Consider the following 16,663-nt stretch of genomic DNA (forward strand, 5'->3'; position numbering starts at 1 on the left):
ACCAAACACAGCATCTCCACAGGCTGAGCGTACCGACACACTTTCCAGGATCAAATCACGTCTCGGATGTCCTGAAGGTCCCGCAGTGAAGTTGATGTAAAAAAAAAAAAAAGTTTTTTAAAAGAGCTGCGTCCCGACCTACATTCAAACGTTATCGTCTCCCCGCTACGGACTCCCTGCGGTGAAGAGCGGCTGATTTAAGGGTTTTGCTAGAAAACATGTCCACGCATTATTTTTCTCTGCATACACCCACCACCACCACCACCACCACCACCCCGCTTCCCTCATCTGGAGAAAGAAGAAGAAGAAGAAAAGAAAAAAAAAAGACTGAGAGATGACTATCCAGACAGCTGGGGAGAGAGGGAGGAAGTGTAAATCATATCAAGGAATCTGTCTCTGGGAATCTGCGGAGGACAGCGGGGTATTGAGTCAGACGTGTGTGTGTGTGTGTGTGTGTGTGTGTGTGTGTGTGTGTGTGTGTGTGTGTGTGTGTGTGTGTGTGTGTGTGTGTGTGTGTGTGTGTGTGTGTGTGTGTGTGTGTGTGTTTTGGTCAAAGACATGAATGGATGCCCAACCATGAACAGGCAGCTTCACTGACCAGGCTGCTGAGACAGCTGGTCTGTAGACAACAGAGAGGCTGTCTTCAACATGCGTTTTTTTTTTATTTATTTTTTATTTTTTATTGACGATGAAACAAAAAACCTCCAAGCGTCAAACCCGTCTGTCTTCATCTGCCCTCTGGGGTAACGACACCGCGCAACTTTGCTGAATCCTGAGTTCTCTTTGATTTTCGGATTTCTGTTTTTTTTTTGTTTTTGTTTTTTTTGTGATTAAACAAACTGCTGTGGTGAGAAATTAGTACAACAGTGATTTCTATTCAAGATAAAAATAAAAAAAAATTAAAAATTAAAAAATAATGACATGTTCATTTGAACAGCATAAATCCTCTGATTTCTGATTACAGACGTAATGTTTATATCCCGTTCGTTGGTGACAATCTTCCCGATTGTAATTTTTTTTTTTCCTTCATATGTTACTTAAATCAATTCATCATTACAGCTACAGGACTTTTTTGTATTTTTTTAATTTTTTTAATGACTTTTCTTGAGTTCAGGGTGACATCGCTGGAGTTTATTTTGAAGAAATATTGTCATTCTTGCTTAATAGGTTTTATTAATTATTAATAGGCAGAATACAATCTAGCCCCATTCAAACCCGGTCATTATTGGAAAATACAAGTTCCTGCCGTTTACATTGGCAGCAATCAGCAAACCGACAGTCACAGTCAGAAATCCGCCGACTTGACTTCGTATTTGACACGAGAGTCTCGTGGAGCTGACCCCTGGTGGCCCTCAGTGGTAGTGCACTTTCAGGCCTCTTCCGTATGGGCCTGCTCTTATACGCAGTCAGCGGGTCGGCACTTAAGGAAAACATCGAGACATTAAAACATTAGAAAAAAAAAAAAAAAGTTTGAATTTCTTAGCAGTCAGATGTTCTTTTTTTTTGTCGTTGCTTCTCCGTGTTTGTCTGCTTCCTGTGGTAAAAGCCAAAGTGTAAAACCCGTCGAAAGCACTTAGTCTTTGGCCTCCTTTGTGAACTTCACGTGTGTGGGAGGCAGTTTTCAGCCACGCTTTACATCGTACAGTAGCTGCATACGATGAACCGTTCAATATGATGCCGTATATATGCGTGTATATATATATATATATAATGTCCATTTAGAACAGCAACACAAGTCGGAAACAATAGCGCGAAACACTTGAGGCGCCGCAGAAGCGACGTTGGGGGTTCAGAGGTGCAGTTTGAGAGCAAACACACGACGCCTCGAAGAATCTCCAATCTTTTGTTTGTCGCTACATCCCTCAGGACATTTATGCGCAGTTTAGTTGGCGAACGCATATTGTGGTTTTTTTTTTAGATTTGTTTATTTTTCCTCTCCGCCGGATGATCGTACTTGTCAAATGTACACACAGCAGCCATTAACCCGCCGCCCACTTGTCCTAGATTTTTTTTTTTTTTTTTTTTTTTTTTTTTTTTACAGCATAAAACAACACCGTCAGATAGCTCTATTCAAGCTAATTCTCTCGGCGGGCCATAATCAGGACATAAACACCGTGATGTGGAATACTAAACAGACCCGGACAAATGATGCTCAGCGGTATTGATAATCCTTATTTGACATAATTAACAGAATGAATATTCCAGCGTGGTGTTCAGCGTCGATTCTCTTAAAATCCGAAGCTCAAATTCACCCGGACTTTAAATGAACCGCTGGAAGCCCCCGGCGCGGCGCGGCGGCGCGGCGCGGCCACATTGCAGGATCTTTGTCTTCAGGGTTTGCAGCGAAGACGCAGGCCAGCAGAATAACGATAGAGCGGCAATTGCAGAAACACGTGTGTCACGTGAGCGCGACGTAAACCAAGCCAACGTGTTCATGGGGTGTTCACGGGACATGCATGCGTGTCAGTCGCAGAAGACATCAAAGCCAGCCTGCACGCATTTAACCTTCACGCACACACGGCTGAGTTTCCCTTATTGTCGTATTTTGAGGTTTACAACCTTGTTAACAGCAGGTCGGGAAACAGCGGCTTAATATCTGCGGCCGAGAGATAAACTGCCCTCTCGCGCTCGCGCCAGCAGGACCTCAAATTTCACACTCTCCTTTTTATGGAAATGACCCACATACAATACATCAAATGAAAAGTAATCTTTACGACGCACGTGTCGCCTTTCCTTATCCCCCGGATTGATCCGGTGCGCGTCCTTCACGTTCAACCGCAAATTCTCACCCCATTAAAAGACAAAAAAAAAAAGACTCGTGTGCGTTTGAGGCTGATTGATTTCGGGTTTACGAGTGTAAACAGGAACGCTGGTTTCCCGTTTACAGTCGTCGCTCTCCATCCTTTTTTTATTTCTTTTTTTTTTCCCTCTTTTATAACCCATTCTCCTGACTGGGTTGGCATTACAGCTCGGTATGCGGCCGTATAAAGCATCCTTTTGTCGCCCTGTCCCCCCCTGACGTAGATGTCCACACTGGAGCAGGAAGGGGAGGAGGTGGTGGGACAGGCCCGATGTCCCTTCGAGTCGCGCCAGTCCAACGTCGGCCTGTTTGCAGGTGAGTGGCGCCGAGTGGACCCGGGTGGTTGTAGAGTCTTGTCCTGTAAGCGGGGGGGGAAAAAAACAAAAACACTGGTTAAACTCCCACTGCTTGTTACTCTTTGGTATATTTGTATTATACAAGTCAGGTTGGGAGTAATGCCCTTTATATATATATATTTTTTTTTTAAATCAAACTAATGACTCCATATCCAGACCGCGAACACATTTGTCATATTCCAATGAGGAGCCTGCAGAGCAACTCCGGGTGACGCAAAGGTGCTTCAAAAGCGGCCGTCTTTTAATGTTCGGATGGATTTTGCAGAGTTGATTAAAGAGAGTCAACATCAATGCACCCACTGTATCAGAAGTGTGACCATTTTTTTGGGGGGGGGGGAATTAAAGGATCTTTTGAAATCCTCCAATTCTCCGTTTTCACAGCATTTATCTCTTTACGTCCAAATCATGTTCGCGTCACGTTGGATTTCATCAGCAGATTGTTTTGGTCTTTTTGAACTGACCCGAGTTGTTTAAACCGTCGCACCGAATATCGAGCCTGCGTTCATTTCTCATATCGCGAGATATGTTATCGATATATTTCCCCGCCCTGATTGTATAACAGTCGCGGTTTGCTGTGAATGAGCTTCATCGTGTAAATGTACACGGATCTGATTTATATATAAAACGTGTGGTCGCTGGTAGAGATAATTATAAACCAAACTGCGTGTCGACTACTGCTTTTGCAAGTCCACGTACGAGCTAGAAATCCAATTCGGTATGTAAGCGTTGGATCTTCTTCGCTGGGGGTCACCCCCCCCCGTCCCCTCCCCTCTCCCTCCCCCTCCCTACGGATAGATTCGGGTGTGCGGTTAGATTTTGCCGTTTCTTTGCTTATCGTAGCAGCGAAGCAAGCTGATACGTCGCGAACACGTCGGGGTCAAGTTCAGGAGAAGAGAGAAGGGAGAACCAAAGCTGCGCTCAATCCTGCCAGGTTTCCACTGACATTTCTGCAAAGTTCAAGGGGGTGTTATATGTTAAAAAAAAAAAAAAAAAAACAAAACTGGCAACGTCCTCCCTACATCTGTTTCTCTGTAGCCTCTTTTTTTTTTTTTTTTTTTTTTTTTTTTTAAAGAGCAATACACCTGTGACTAAAATAGACACTTGAGAGAAGTGGGTTATCGTTGGGAATTCTGATCTTTGACATTGTTTCACAATTATTATTATTATTATTATTTATTTATTTTTCCTCAGGTGGGGATTTCTACTCCGCCACCATGACTGACTTCTTGGCGAGTGATGCGGTGATTTACAGAAGTCTGGGAGAAAGTAGCCCCGTTCTGCGTACGGTCAAGTACGACTCCAAATGGCTGCGAGGTGAGCGTCCCGACAATTCAATTCAATTTATAGAACGCCAAAAACACGACGTTATTCCGGGGTTGTTGACACGGTTAAGTCCCGACAACAATAAAAACGATTCCCACATAAACAGCTGGGAGGGGGGAAAAAAAACAACGACAAAAAAAAACTTTGACAGCGAGAAGGAAAAACTCCCTTTCAACAGGAAGACAAAACATCTTAAGGTTTCTAATTAACAGAGATGTGGCTCGGTAAGGTGGTCGGTGTTGAGTTATTTCATTGGTTTTTATTTTAGATTCCAAGTCTGTAAAAATGTCAAATAAATCACTGAGCTTTGAGGATAATAAATCTCTTGTACAGAATCTCCCGTACAGAACTTGCTGGGAGCAGGCCTGTCGTGTTTAGACAGCGCTCGCCGTTATATATTAAACCAGCTGTAATTGATCAATTCTATAAGTGTCTGTCGGCTCATGTCCAGTTTCCACTTTGAACGGTAAAATGATCTGATCTCGTCCGCCGCTGCCACTTACGTTTTCTTTTGACTGTAAGTGTTTGTATTCTCAAGATCCTCTCGAATTGTTGCTCTTCTTCAAGTATTTAATTTGATCTAATTTCAAGGCAGTCAAATGTGTCTTTCATCGCTCTTGTGAAGCCAAGTGGAGACTATTGCTTTCAGCAGAGAAGAATCAGCCTTTTTTTTTTTTTTTTTTAACAACCAGAATGTTTAGTTATTATCAGCGGAATTGTTTCTGATAAATTGTTTCGTCTGTACTTTTAATGCATAATATATGAATATGTGTACGCTCATCGTTAATACTTCTGAGGAGGGATGTTATTTCGAGCCAGTTGCTTGCGAAAAGAAAAGAATCCTAAAGTAGGCTACACGTGTTATTTTAGTGCGAGATGAACACTGTCTCCGGTTCATTAGGAACGGCAAGCCTAAATTAATGAGAGTCAAAAAAAACAACAACATCCAAACGTGCATTAAATCTTCCTTTCGTGAAGGTTTTAACGTTCAGTTTTTGTTGAAATTAACTGAGAGAGCCGTTGATTCGACTGCGATCGTTTTGGAGGCTGCAGTCTGTCTTGCTGTTCAATTACTACTTTTTTTTTTGACCACCCCGTTTAATTACGGGATTCAATACGGTTTTAAACTCAAAACCGTTTCAACTAAAACTGAACGTTGGAGTCGTTTTTTTTGTAACACTGGCGAAGTAGAATTGACCGGAACCGAGTTCACAACTCGGAAACACTTGACTAAAAATTTATATTGAAGATCATTTTAAATCCCCCCCCCCACAAAAAAAAAAAAAAGCTTTCTAATTGTCACTATTTTAAGTGTTTTACATATTTATGAATTGAATTACTCACAAATGTCAAAAATACAAACCAAAATAAATGGTTAGAAATACTTTCCTAATCATGCCATATTCTACAAAATGCTATCCCAACTTCAAATACCATCTCGATTTGATGCAATAAATGTTTAATATCGGATGAACGTCTCAGACTTTTTTTTTTTTTTTTTTTTTTTTTTTCTTTCTTAATATTGAAAATCTGACATTTTTAGAAAAAAAAAAACCCCACTCGTTTCCCTCGGACCCGTATTTCTAAACCGAGCATCTGTGTTAATGCGGCTCCCCTCCCGTCCTGTCCGTGATGCACCGTCACATCAGAAATCAGACATCGCTGCCGGCGCGTTTGTCACATTTGATTTGTTTTCTCTCGTCTCCTGCAGAGCCCCATTTCCTCCACGCCATCGAGTACGGGAACTACGTGTACTTCTTCTTCAGCGAGATCGCGGTGGAGTACACCACTCTGGGCAAGGTGAGGGGCTCGTGTCTGTCAGACCGGGCGTCGTCGCCCGTCCGTGGCTTCGGAGTGGAACGAAGTCGAACGACAACATCGCTCGTTAATGCAAAAAACAACAACACACGTTTCCTGACTTTCTTGCCCCCCCCCAAACCCACACCCTCCCCAACGCAGGTGGTTTTCTCCAGAGTCGCGCGGGTCTGCAAGAACGACAACGGGGGTTCCCCGAGGGTGCTGGAGCGCTACTGGACGTCCTTCCTCAAAGCCCGGCTGAACTGCTCCGTGCCCGGCGACTCCTTCTTCTACTTCGATGTCCTGCAGTCGCTGACCAACGTGCTGCAGATCAACCACCGGCCGGCCGTGCTGGGAGTCTTCACCACGCAGGCCAACAGGTCGGGATTAATGCTGCTGTCGGTTCACGGTAGAAGGTTTTGTTGTTGTTGTTGTGTTTTTAGGTAAAGCTGAGGTAGAAATGTATCACAACATAATTCCTCAGTGACAGTTCTCCGGATGGCTTCGTGAGGCCAAATCTTTTTTCTTTTTTTTTTTTTTTTTAACTCAAGATGAGTTTGTCTCCACCCGCAAAGAAAACCTGACCTGTGATTTAATATTAACACATCAACTTGCATGTGATAAATAAAAAAAAAAAAAAAAAAACCCGCTTGGTGTTAAAGGTCTTATATTGTTCACTTTTCTAGTGTTTTATTTGCAGTCTATAAAGAAAATATTTTTGTGGGTTTAAGTACCAAAAACTAAAATATCTCAGTATAGTTCGACATCTTTGCTCTTAAGCTTGTCTCTGAAAATCCACCAAGAACGGGCCGTTTTGTGTCCGTGTCTTTGAGGCGGCATTGATATCAATGACTCTCTCTTCTGATTGGCTGAATTGTTTCTGAGTGACACCCCCCACGCCCCAAGCCGACCACGGGTGGGGGTTTTTTTTCCGGTCTTGTAGCTTGCCAGCTCCCTGATGGAGCGACCGCTCGGCGTTTTCTCCGACATAAAAGGTCGGACGGCGGGCCGCGCTCAGAGCCAAAATAACGGCGGAGCGCGAGTTTGTGACATCACAAACGTACGGACGTCACAGTCGATTGAGTATTTTGACACTTTAAGAGTATTCCTTTAGCGCCCAGATCTGCTTTATGATAAAAAAAAAAAGAAAAAAAAGAAATGAAAATTTGAATTTATACAATACGGGATCTTTAAAAATAACAAAAACCCAAGGTGAAGTACATATTTAGACGGCCATTGAACCAATCAGCCTGATCCTGATCCCGCTCCACATGAAACCTTTTTCAGAGCAAAATCCAGTCGTCCCGTCCTCTAGCTTCCGCCCCACGGCAGCAGAAGTGCAAATACTACTATCGCCAGTAAGCTCGTGGTTTACAAGCGTTAATTAGCGGTCCTCCCCGCCGCTCATCCGCCGTCCCTCCGTTTTATCACTCTTCGCTGCCTGCGCTTCATCTGCCGAAGCCTCGGCTGAGCTAAGCTCGCAATTCAAACGGTCCTGATCCACTTTTTTGGCGGCCGGCGAAGGTGGAGACCGAAGTCACTGTCGCCGCCTTCCGTGACTACCAAAGCAAACAGTCGGCGAGGCAGTCGGCGTAGATGTTAAAATGAGAATCAAGAGCATGTTAATCCTGGACGGCCGCCGGCGGATCACGCGGGGATTTAAAACACCGCTTTTGATGAACATTTACGACATGAACTAAAATGTCGTGTTGTGTTCAGTTGCTATTTAGGAAAGAAAAAAAAAATGGCATCGTTTGTTTCTTCATTTTGAACTAACACTATCGACACGCTGCGAAGTTGAAAAGTGCCGAGAACATTAAAAGTAGACGGGACAAGGCAGAACAACAGAACGTTGTTGTTGTTTTTTTGTTCCTCCGTTTGCAATTTGTTTTAATTGCTGCAATTTTCACGCAAAAAAAAAAAAAAAAATCACTTAAAACTGCAATTTTTTTTTTTTTTAAAGATCAGCAAAATCCCAGAGGGACTGTTTCATGTCACTGCGCTGAAGTCTCCTTTAATAAAAAAAAAAAAAGACAAGAGGTCGAGCCCGGCTCGGACGACTTTTGTATGATCCCCGCACCCGATTCTCGCCCTTCGGTAAACGCCTCCTGTTCTTCCGTCCCTCCGACAGCATCACCGGCTCGGCGGTCTGCGCATTCTACATGGACGACATCGAGAAGGCCTTCGGCGGCAAATTCAAAGAGCAGCGGAACAGCGAGTCGGCGTGGACGCCCGTTCCGGAAGAACAAGTCCCGAAGCCGAGGTGAGCGACGCGTCTGTCAACGGCAAACCGTCACTTTCCAAGAGCGTGTTTCTCCGCCGCTGACTGCAGACTTTCTGCAGCTGCGGCTGTTATTGTTCTGAAGAGACGTCTCTTGAACAACAGCAAACAAACAAACAAACAAAAAACAGGCAGTCGCTCAAGACACCTGTTTTTAAAAAAAAAAAAATTAGCCTCATACCTCTCCTGCTCGTCCCCGAGTACAAACAGCTGCCAGTGTTTTTACATCTGTGCCCGTGCAACCGGTTTCAGTCCAGGCGTTTTTTTTCTCTCTCTCTCTCTCTCTCTCTCTCTCTCTCTCTCTCTCTCTCCTCGCCGTCGTCGAACAGGCCGGGCTGCTGCGCCGGCGAGGGCTCGGCGGCCGCCTACAAGTCGTCCACCACGTTCCCCGACGACACGCTGACGTTCATCAAGTCGTATCCGCTCATGGACGAGTCGGTGCCCTCGGTCAACGACAGGCCCTACTTCACCCGCACCACCAGCAGGTCAGAGGGGTTTTCCTTTCAATGCGACGACGAACGCAAAGAAAACGCGAAAACAAATGGGAGTGTATTTTTGTTTTGCACAGCATCACTTCTGTGTTGACAAGAGCGCGAGGTCAGAAACTCTTGACTTTGTCCTTTACTTTGCTGGTATGTACTCAGAAAAAAAGTAAAAAAAAAACAAAAAAAACAAATACAGTTTCAGCATCCACACATTGACTGAGGTCAATGAGCTGAGTGTGTCCCGTTTTAAAAAAAACTGACGCGCCTACACGTCGAGTGGCGCCGAGGCAAACAGAAAATTGACCATTTTGAAAGTCGATTCTCGGCTTAAACACCAAACGTTGTTGTTTCTAGCTTTTCTCTGTTATATATAATTGTACATTTTTATCTGTTTGAGTTTGGGATTAAAGGTCAAAGAGAGGAAACGAGCGAATTCACGCTAACACCTTCAGGTCTGTGAATTTATGATTGTTTCTTTAAATCACTAAATTATTTGGTCTATCAATTTTGTAGAAGAAAAATTATTGAAAATTTCAGGGGTTTTTTTCTGGCCAAAAGCCCAAAACATAAAAAAATATTGAGTTTACGAAGACATCAAATAAAAAAAAAAAGAAGAAAATCCTCATTTTAGAGAACCAGAATTTTTTTTGAAAAATGGCAGTAAATCAAATAGCATAATCATTTTGATCAAACATGTAACCATGATTTTAGCCCCGAAAAACGTATGACACATCTATTTTTGAGTTTTAAACTGCAACATTTCACGGTATTTCATAACTAAAAGTCTGTTTTTCCCCAAATGCTGCTGATGTAAAACTAGTAAACCGTGTAATCAAGATATCATGAAAAAAATTCCTCCGGAGCTTTTGACCAAACGCTCAGTGTCCTCTTTTCATGAGACATTTTCACCGAATCAGATTAAAATCAGGGCCATTAATCGGCGTGTTGCTTTTCAGAGCCAGTTATTAAACACGGCTTTAACGATCAGCGTATGCATTTATTAGTCTGTGTAGCAACACGGCGCGCCAGAGGTGGTTTCACGCTCCTGACTGTGATCGGTATCGATGGGAGAACTCAGGTGGAACGCACAACCTCGTCCCTCATTAAAACCCATCGGATTCATCCCGCGGTCGACGTCGTTATTCGGCATCGGAGACGCGGCGGGCATCCTCCTCGAGCGCCGACCCGACCCGACCGGACGGGAGCGTTTCCTGTTGTGACATTTGAGAATCCGCTGATATCGGACGACGGCGGTAGAGAATGACGACTCGGCGATAAGTGTCGCAAAGCGTTTCAGGCGGTAGCGCTTTACTGTAAACCTCAGACGTGGATGTACCACGCAGCAGATACACACACACACACACACACACACACACACACACACACACACACACACACACACACACACACACACACACGCCGCAGATTCAGACGTCACACACACGCACACAAGGTGGCAAATAGTACACAGGAGCCCTCCGGAAGCAGCGGCAGACTGACAGCCAGCCAGACCTCTGCAGTGGCTCCACACTGGGGGAATCATGCACCGCTTCACATCTGGCGCCAAAAAATATCACATCTGCCTCCCGTCCCCCCGGAGAGGCGCTAGATAAATGGGATCTAACCAGAAGCGGCACTGCCGAGTCATTGGGCGGACGTGCCAGTCAAGTCCGTGCGGGTAAACACAACAGCCTGTGTGGGACCATCTGGGAAGGGACCGAGGGAGGTGCGAGGGCGACGGGAGCTGCCCCCGGTGTCCTTTGTCGGAGAATCTAGGAGGAATACGATGCGGGGGGGGGAAAATTATAAGAGGAAGTTTTGTCGAAATCCGGAGAGGGTAAAAAAAAAAAAAAAAAGAGAAAATGAATCGGTGAAGCTCGTTCGTGTCTCGACAACCACTGGACTCAAGGTGCCCTTCAGCGCAGTTTTTAATCCTCAACTGCTCCAGTGGAGCCAGCGGTAGATGGCTGCGATGATACTGGGCCGCTCCCAGGTGGAACCGCGTGGAGCTGGATGAATATGAAGCAGCGCGATGCTCCAAATAAAGCAGCACTTCACTGGATTTGCTGGGGAAAGAAAAAAAAGATATGCAAACAGAAATTAGAAAACTGGGACTCGGAAAGAGGACTGCAGTGTGTTAAATAACAAGAAGGACGGGGCCGGTTGAACGGCCGTGGGTGGATGGATAAATGGGTTGATGAATTAATAGGATGAAGGTTTTAAAGCAGGCCGATTCAGATAGGCCAGATAGGGTCCCTCTGAGTTTTATCTGTGCCTTTAAACCCGACAGAAGCATAAACACGTATAGTATAAGGTTGTAGGAGTGCGCATCTTGAGTCGTCTCGGGGGGGGGGAGGTGTAACCTTGGCGACAGGATAGCGCCGGGGGAGGTGAAGACCGGGGGAAACCCCGTGTGTATGTTAGCAACAACATGCGCTGTGACCACAGACTGTATATGGAAGCCGATGTGGCTTTCAGGTCCGAAAAAGGGAAACCAGCGAGGAGGTTGCTTCAAAGTGCAACACCACCGAGGGCCACTAGGGGTCGGCTTCAAAAAGCCTCCGGCTCCACGGACTCCCATTCAACTTCTAAACTGCATTTTTCCCACCAGTCGTTGTGATGTCATTTGCCGAGGTCTTATTCGTTTTGCGGTGGTCCATCTGAAAATGTTCCCACCGTTAATTAGGTATTAGGCCTCGAAGAGAGCTACGTTTGAGGGGGCGTGTCTGTTTGATTGACAGGCCTGCGGTTGCGGTCAGGTTTTCCCTACAGGCGGGCGGGGCACAGTGTCCCCCCCCCCGCGTCCCCAATCGGATCATGTCAGATTCGCCGCTCGCTCCTCAACCGGCTTGTCCAACTGCGGTTCACTTCCTCTGGCTACGAAACGTTAAGACGGCGACGGGCAAAACACCGAACTCGAGGCCTCAGACCGGCAGCTCACGAACCGACGGGCGACGTCACGGTTGAGTGACGCTTGGCTGCGACAGTGAGTCCGGCCTCGCGTTGCACTGCGGGACGGCGGTCGAGTGAACAACAGGCTTCGAAACGTCTCTCTCGAAGCTAAAGAGACGGAAAATTGATCGTGAAAGTTACCAGTCCCAGAGCGAACGGGCCCGGGAGGTATTTATCAATTTACTTTGCCAATAATATCAATGTACTGGCTGCCGTCTGGAAATGATTCATTTAATGATGCCATTAAAGTGAAAGATAAGTGACGTGCGCAACTGGTCTGTTCCACGTAGTAATCTCTTAGCATTATACTGTACGTGGTGATTTGGAGCCGTTGAGTATTCAGTGTGGCCCACGAGCTCCCAGCGATTCTCCTACTTAGCCCACTTCCTCCCGACCGCGAGCGGCACCGCGGTAAAAGGGCGTGGGCGACGGAGGAAGCGGAGCGGCGGCTCGGTAGATGGAAGTGACTGATTCGCGCACGCCTCGACGCTTTTGTACCACGGGCTCAGTACTCGCCCACCGTTTGCTTTGTTTATCGCCAGGAAATCAAAACAATTTGTTACCAAACAAAACAAACAATGCCGAGATGCTAACCAGCAACAGTTCGGTATTGTTAACGCCCTCTTATTTACGCCGGCGAGTGACGTGACGGCTTCGGTTAAGACAATCGGCGCTCTGGATTGTTACATAATTGTGCCTTGTTGATGCCTTTTTTTTTTTTTTTTTTTCTCCCATACTGTATATCACTGCTTGGCTTTTATAACAGTTGTTTGTTTTTTTCTCTCTCTGTTTCTTTGTTTTTGTTTTCCTAGGTTCAAGCTGACCCAGATAGCTGTGGATACCTCGGCGGGGCCGTACAAGAACTACACGGTGGTGTTCCTGGGCTCGGACAACGGCCACGTGCTGAAGATCCTGGCGAGCACCGAGGGAGCCAACGCGTCCTTCAACACCCAACTCCTGGAGGACATCGACGTCTACAACCCCAACAAGTCAGACAATCCGTCCTCTGTGTGATTTACAGATTTGATCTTTTCTGTCCGTCTTCCTTTCTTTACCATTTTTGCTTATTCACGCCCATTTTTCGTTCTTTTTTTTTTTTTCTTTTTTTCTTCTTTCTTTATATTTGACTTTTAGTACCTCTGTAGTTTTCCTTCTCCCCTCTCTTGCCTTCTCTCCTCCTCTCTCCCTGTTCTGCCTTGATCTGTCCTGCCCACCCACTCTTTGGTCTATTGTAACACTTTGCATCACCCTGTACAGCTGGAGGGGATGCTTTTCTATTGGTTTTTTTTTTCCTGCCTCTTCTTTTGTTTTTCTGACTGCACAGCTTGAAAAAGTCTATCTGCTCGGAGTTGGATTCGCAGTCGGCTTTTCGGTGTAATTTTCAGCCGGCCGCTGATTTAAAGAAGAAAATGAAACGGATTCGAAAATGTCTCATCGCGGCGGTCGGTGTCTTTTCTGTGTTCCTAGATGCAACGTGCGGGGCGAGGACAGGAGGGTGCTGGGGCTCGAGCTGGACCGGGATCATCACGCGTTGTTCGTGGCGTTTTCCAGCTGTGTGATCCGCGTGGCGCTCAGCCGCTGCTCCGAGTACAGCAGCTGCAAGAAGTGAGTCGAATTATCTCCACCGTCGCAGGGAGGGGCTTGTTTACCCCGTCTTTCTTCTAGTTTCACCCTCCTGCCGGGAGCGCACGTGCACTGACATCACAGGTTTTAGTCTGAAAACGACTGCTAATCAATCATTTATGTTATTCAGCAGCTGGAAATGTCAAAACATCAGCTACTTTTTTCTGCTGTCTGTCTTTGTAAATGTTTCAGACAAAACAAGTGCTGTTAAATACCCTGACAACATTCGCTGGGAGGTTTTCTCTATTTTCCAACAGTTTATAGAATTAATAGATAGATAGATTTATAGATAATGAAAATAATTATGCCCTTAAAAAGGGCAATTATCAGGATAATCGGAGGTTATGTCAATAACCAATGTTCTCTGAGGAATGTGAAACGAGGTACGCGAACGTCAATTAAAAAAATAAACTCCGTTTAAAAGTGGCCGAGATCCCATCTAAATCTGGAAATAGAAATTTAGAAAGGCACAGAAACTGTTCTGCAGTCCAGAGACGCTGCCTGAGTTCTTGAGTTTCCACCGTTTGTACCGTGAAGAAAAATGGCAATTTTCTTTTCGCTGCTACCAATTTAAGAAAATGTGTCGGACAAAAGCCTTTACCTGAGAGCAGACGTTATGCTATTATCTGCCTGATTCCTGCAGTTAGTTTGCCCCATTTCTCCTGCACCCCAAAAAAAAAGAAAGCACTCCGAAGGTATTTGTGCTGTTGGCAGCTAAGTGAGTGCAAGATTAAATGAAGCAGCGGGTGGTGTGGGGGTGGGGGGTGTTGTTGTGTAGCTTCCAAAAAGGAAATGCTTTGGTCAAAAGGTTGAATGTTTTTCATAAGCTGATGGTCTTCAGATACCTGCCTGACCTTCATGCTTTTGAGTCTAAATGATCCCGCGGCTCCAATGAGGAGCAACGCCGCTGTGCAAATGTTATCTGGGCAAACTCTGATTTGAAATACAAGAACACGCAACCCCGCATCACGGCAAAGAGGGAAATAGACACACTGGTCCACCACAGGAAAACGTGAGATAGCCGCGCCTCGTGCCGTCAAGGCGTGAAAGTTAAAACGTTTTCCTGCAGTGGATTAAAAAAAAAAGAAAAAAGAAACCCACTGCACGCTTAGAGACACGTGATTTAAAGGAAAACTAAACGTTTAGCAGGAGGAGAAAGAACGTGGTTGGGGTTAGGGGGGAAAATGTGATTTTATATCATAAAAAAAAATGTCCTCTGTACTTGGTCTCAACCTCAAACCTCTGTTGCTGGACCTCGGTCACATGATCCCACGTCGCATAAACATCTGCGTGTATGTAAGTTTCACACTTTCCAAAATGTGTAACTTTCACGCCTAACCAGCCTAGAGCGTGTCTATTTCACGTTTTGCTACGATACTGGGTCGGAATATATGCCCTAAATGTTGTTCCTTATTAAATGTATTTGCTGCTGTTTGTTTATTTTGTGGCCTGAAGTTTGTTTCCATGTCAGACCGAAAGTAGAAGAGGTTTTGTATGCACAAACTGCCAACGTGCATATGAACAGGTGGGTGGAAAGTACGCCTACCGCGGTCATCACCTTATCACCTCACCGACACAGTTGCCACGGGTCACCGTCTCCTGAAAGTTCAGTCCAAAATACAACCTTGCTTATTTACAACAAGTTCATAGGCAGAGCACTGCGGAGCCTTTAAGCGTCTGTCTTTTATCTGCAGCCTTTTGTTTTGACAGACGATGTTTTAGCCTCGGCTAATGTACTCGTTCTCCAGCTTCGGGGTCTATTTTTGGGGGGGCTGTGAGGAATGTCGGCCCCTCGTTGTCCCCCCCCCCCGCCTCCCCTCCTGTTTTTGCTCAACCTCGTCAAGCCGGAGGAAAGGTTTTCTCCTCAGCTCCCCACGGGGAATGCATATGCCTCCGTAGCATTCTAACCCCCTCATTGCTAAGGCCTGGAGAAGCTCTCAACATCGTTTAGTCATAAATTGGATCCAGCTGATTGGCCGGGAGCCAACAATGGTGGCTCACTGTTGTTGTTTTGTTTTTCTTCTGAAGCTGGAAGAGAGAGAGAGAGAGAAAGGAAAATAAGGGAAGTGGGGAGAAAATGGATAGGGCCCCGTCTTACTTAAGCTCACGGGCCGCCTACATCCCCAGATCCTTTTTAGAGACTAGAGCTACAGCACACCTCATCCTGGGATTAGGGGGCCCCGTAAGCCGCATCAGCACTGGCTAGGAGGTCAGGTTTCAGCCGCCATATCCTCCTTTACCACACCAATGAATCTGTCTCCCTCCTGATGAGATTTACTCCGTCTCACTCTCCCTCTCTTTTTCTCTCACTCTTGGCTTGTCTTTCTCTCTGTAGCCTGAACTATCCTTTTATTTTTTTTTTCATTTTTTTTTTTTCTTTACTCTAGGCCATGCTGCCAATATTAGGTTTCAGAAAGTGCTCTGTTTTGAACGGCGCAGAGGAACTGTATGAAATGGGAATTTTAATAACGAAAATACAATAAAAGGGCAGAAGAGGCCCCAAACCCTTAAAATCTCCAGATCTAGGGATTTTCAGCTCCATCAGACATTTTTTTTTTTTTAATATGAACTGAGTCAGCTGGCTCTTATTCGCCGCTGCTTTTAGATAAATATAGTTACGTAATTGTTGTTTACTGTCACCTACAGATTACTGTTGATTCAGTTGAATATATAAAATGTCAAAGGATAACTCTGTTTTTTTTACAATCTGGATCTTATTTTCATAGTTTTATCTATTTTACTTGCTATCTTTCTTAATTGTTCAAATCTAAAAAAAAAAATTAAAAAAAAAAAAGATATCCCAACTATATTGAAATCCAAAGGCGCCAGACACAGAAGCAGATTCACCGTTTTGAAACAGATAACGTAAACCAGGATTCTCCAACCTTTAGTTTTACTCTGAGAGCCGCTTTGACAAAATAGAAATGTCAGAGCTACTAATGTTTAGTAACATTTATTGACATGAGCTGAGCTCCACCCAAACCAGCTAAATAGCTAGTGTGCTACCAGTTGTACGTCCCCCTTGTTAAACAACCCTGTTAAATAA

At 45.1% G+C, this 16,663-nt stretch overlaps 1 protein-coding gene across 7 annotated transcripts in view; it reads left to right on the forward strand.

The window, feature by feature from the left end:
- The window catches only part of sema6cb (semaphorin 6Cb), a 156,307-nt gene that overhangs the window by 101,751 nt on the left and 37,893 nt on the right, over positions 1-16,663 (forward strand). For 5 of the 7 annotated variants that reach the window (XM_069711939.1, XM_069711944.1, XM_069711940.1 and 2 more), the window contains 7 exons: positions 3,025-3,115; positions 4,348-4,470; positions 6,191-6,656; positions 8,408-8,539; positions 8,887-9,042; positions 12,807-12,983; positions 13,462-13,599. In XM_069711939.1, coding sequence (XP_069568040.1) covers positions 3,025-3,115; positions 4,348-4,470; positions 6,191-6,656; positions 8,408-8,539; positions 8,887-9,042; positions 12,807-12,983; positions 13,462-13,599 — 1,283 coding nt within the window. The remainder of the gene's footprint in view (positions 1-3,024; positions 3,116-4,347; positions 4,471-6,190; positions 6,657-8,407; positions 8,540-8,886; positions 9,043-12,806; positions 12,984-13,461; positions 13,600-16,663) is intronic. The other 2 variants (XM_069711943.1, XM_069711945.1) reach the window with 1 other exon arrangement.

The sequence above is a fragment of the Brachyistius frenatus genome, unplaced genomic scaffold (genome assembly GCF_029030835.1).
Source record: "Brachyistius frenatus isolate BFR_SWC_R1_liver_20210118 unplaced genomic scaffold, ASM2903083v1 Contig_104, whole genome shotgun sequence".
Taxonomy (NCBI): Eukaryota; Metazoa; Chordata; class Actinopteri; family Embiotocidae; genus Brachyistius; species Brachyistius frenatus.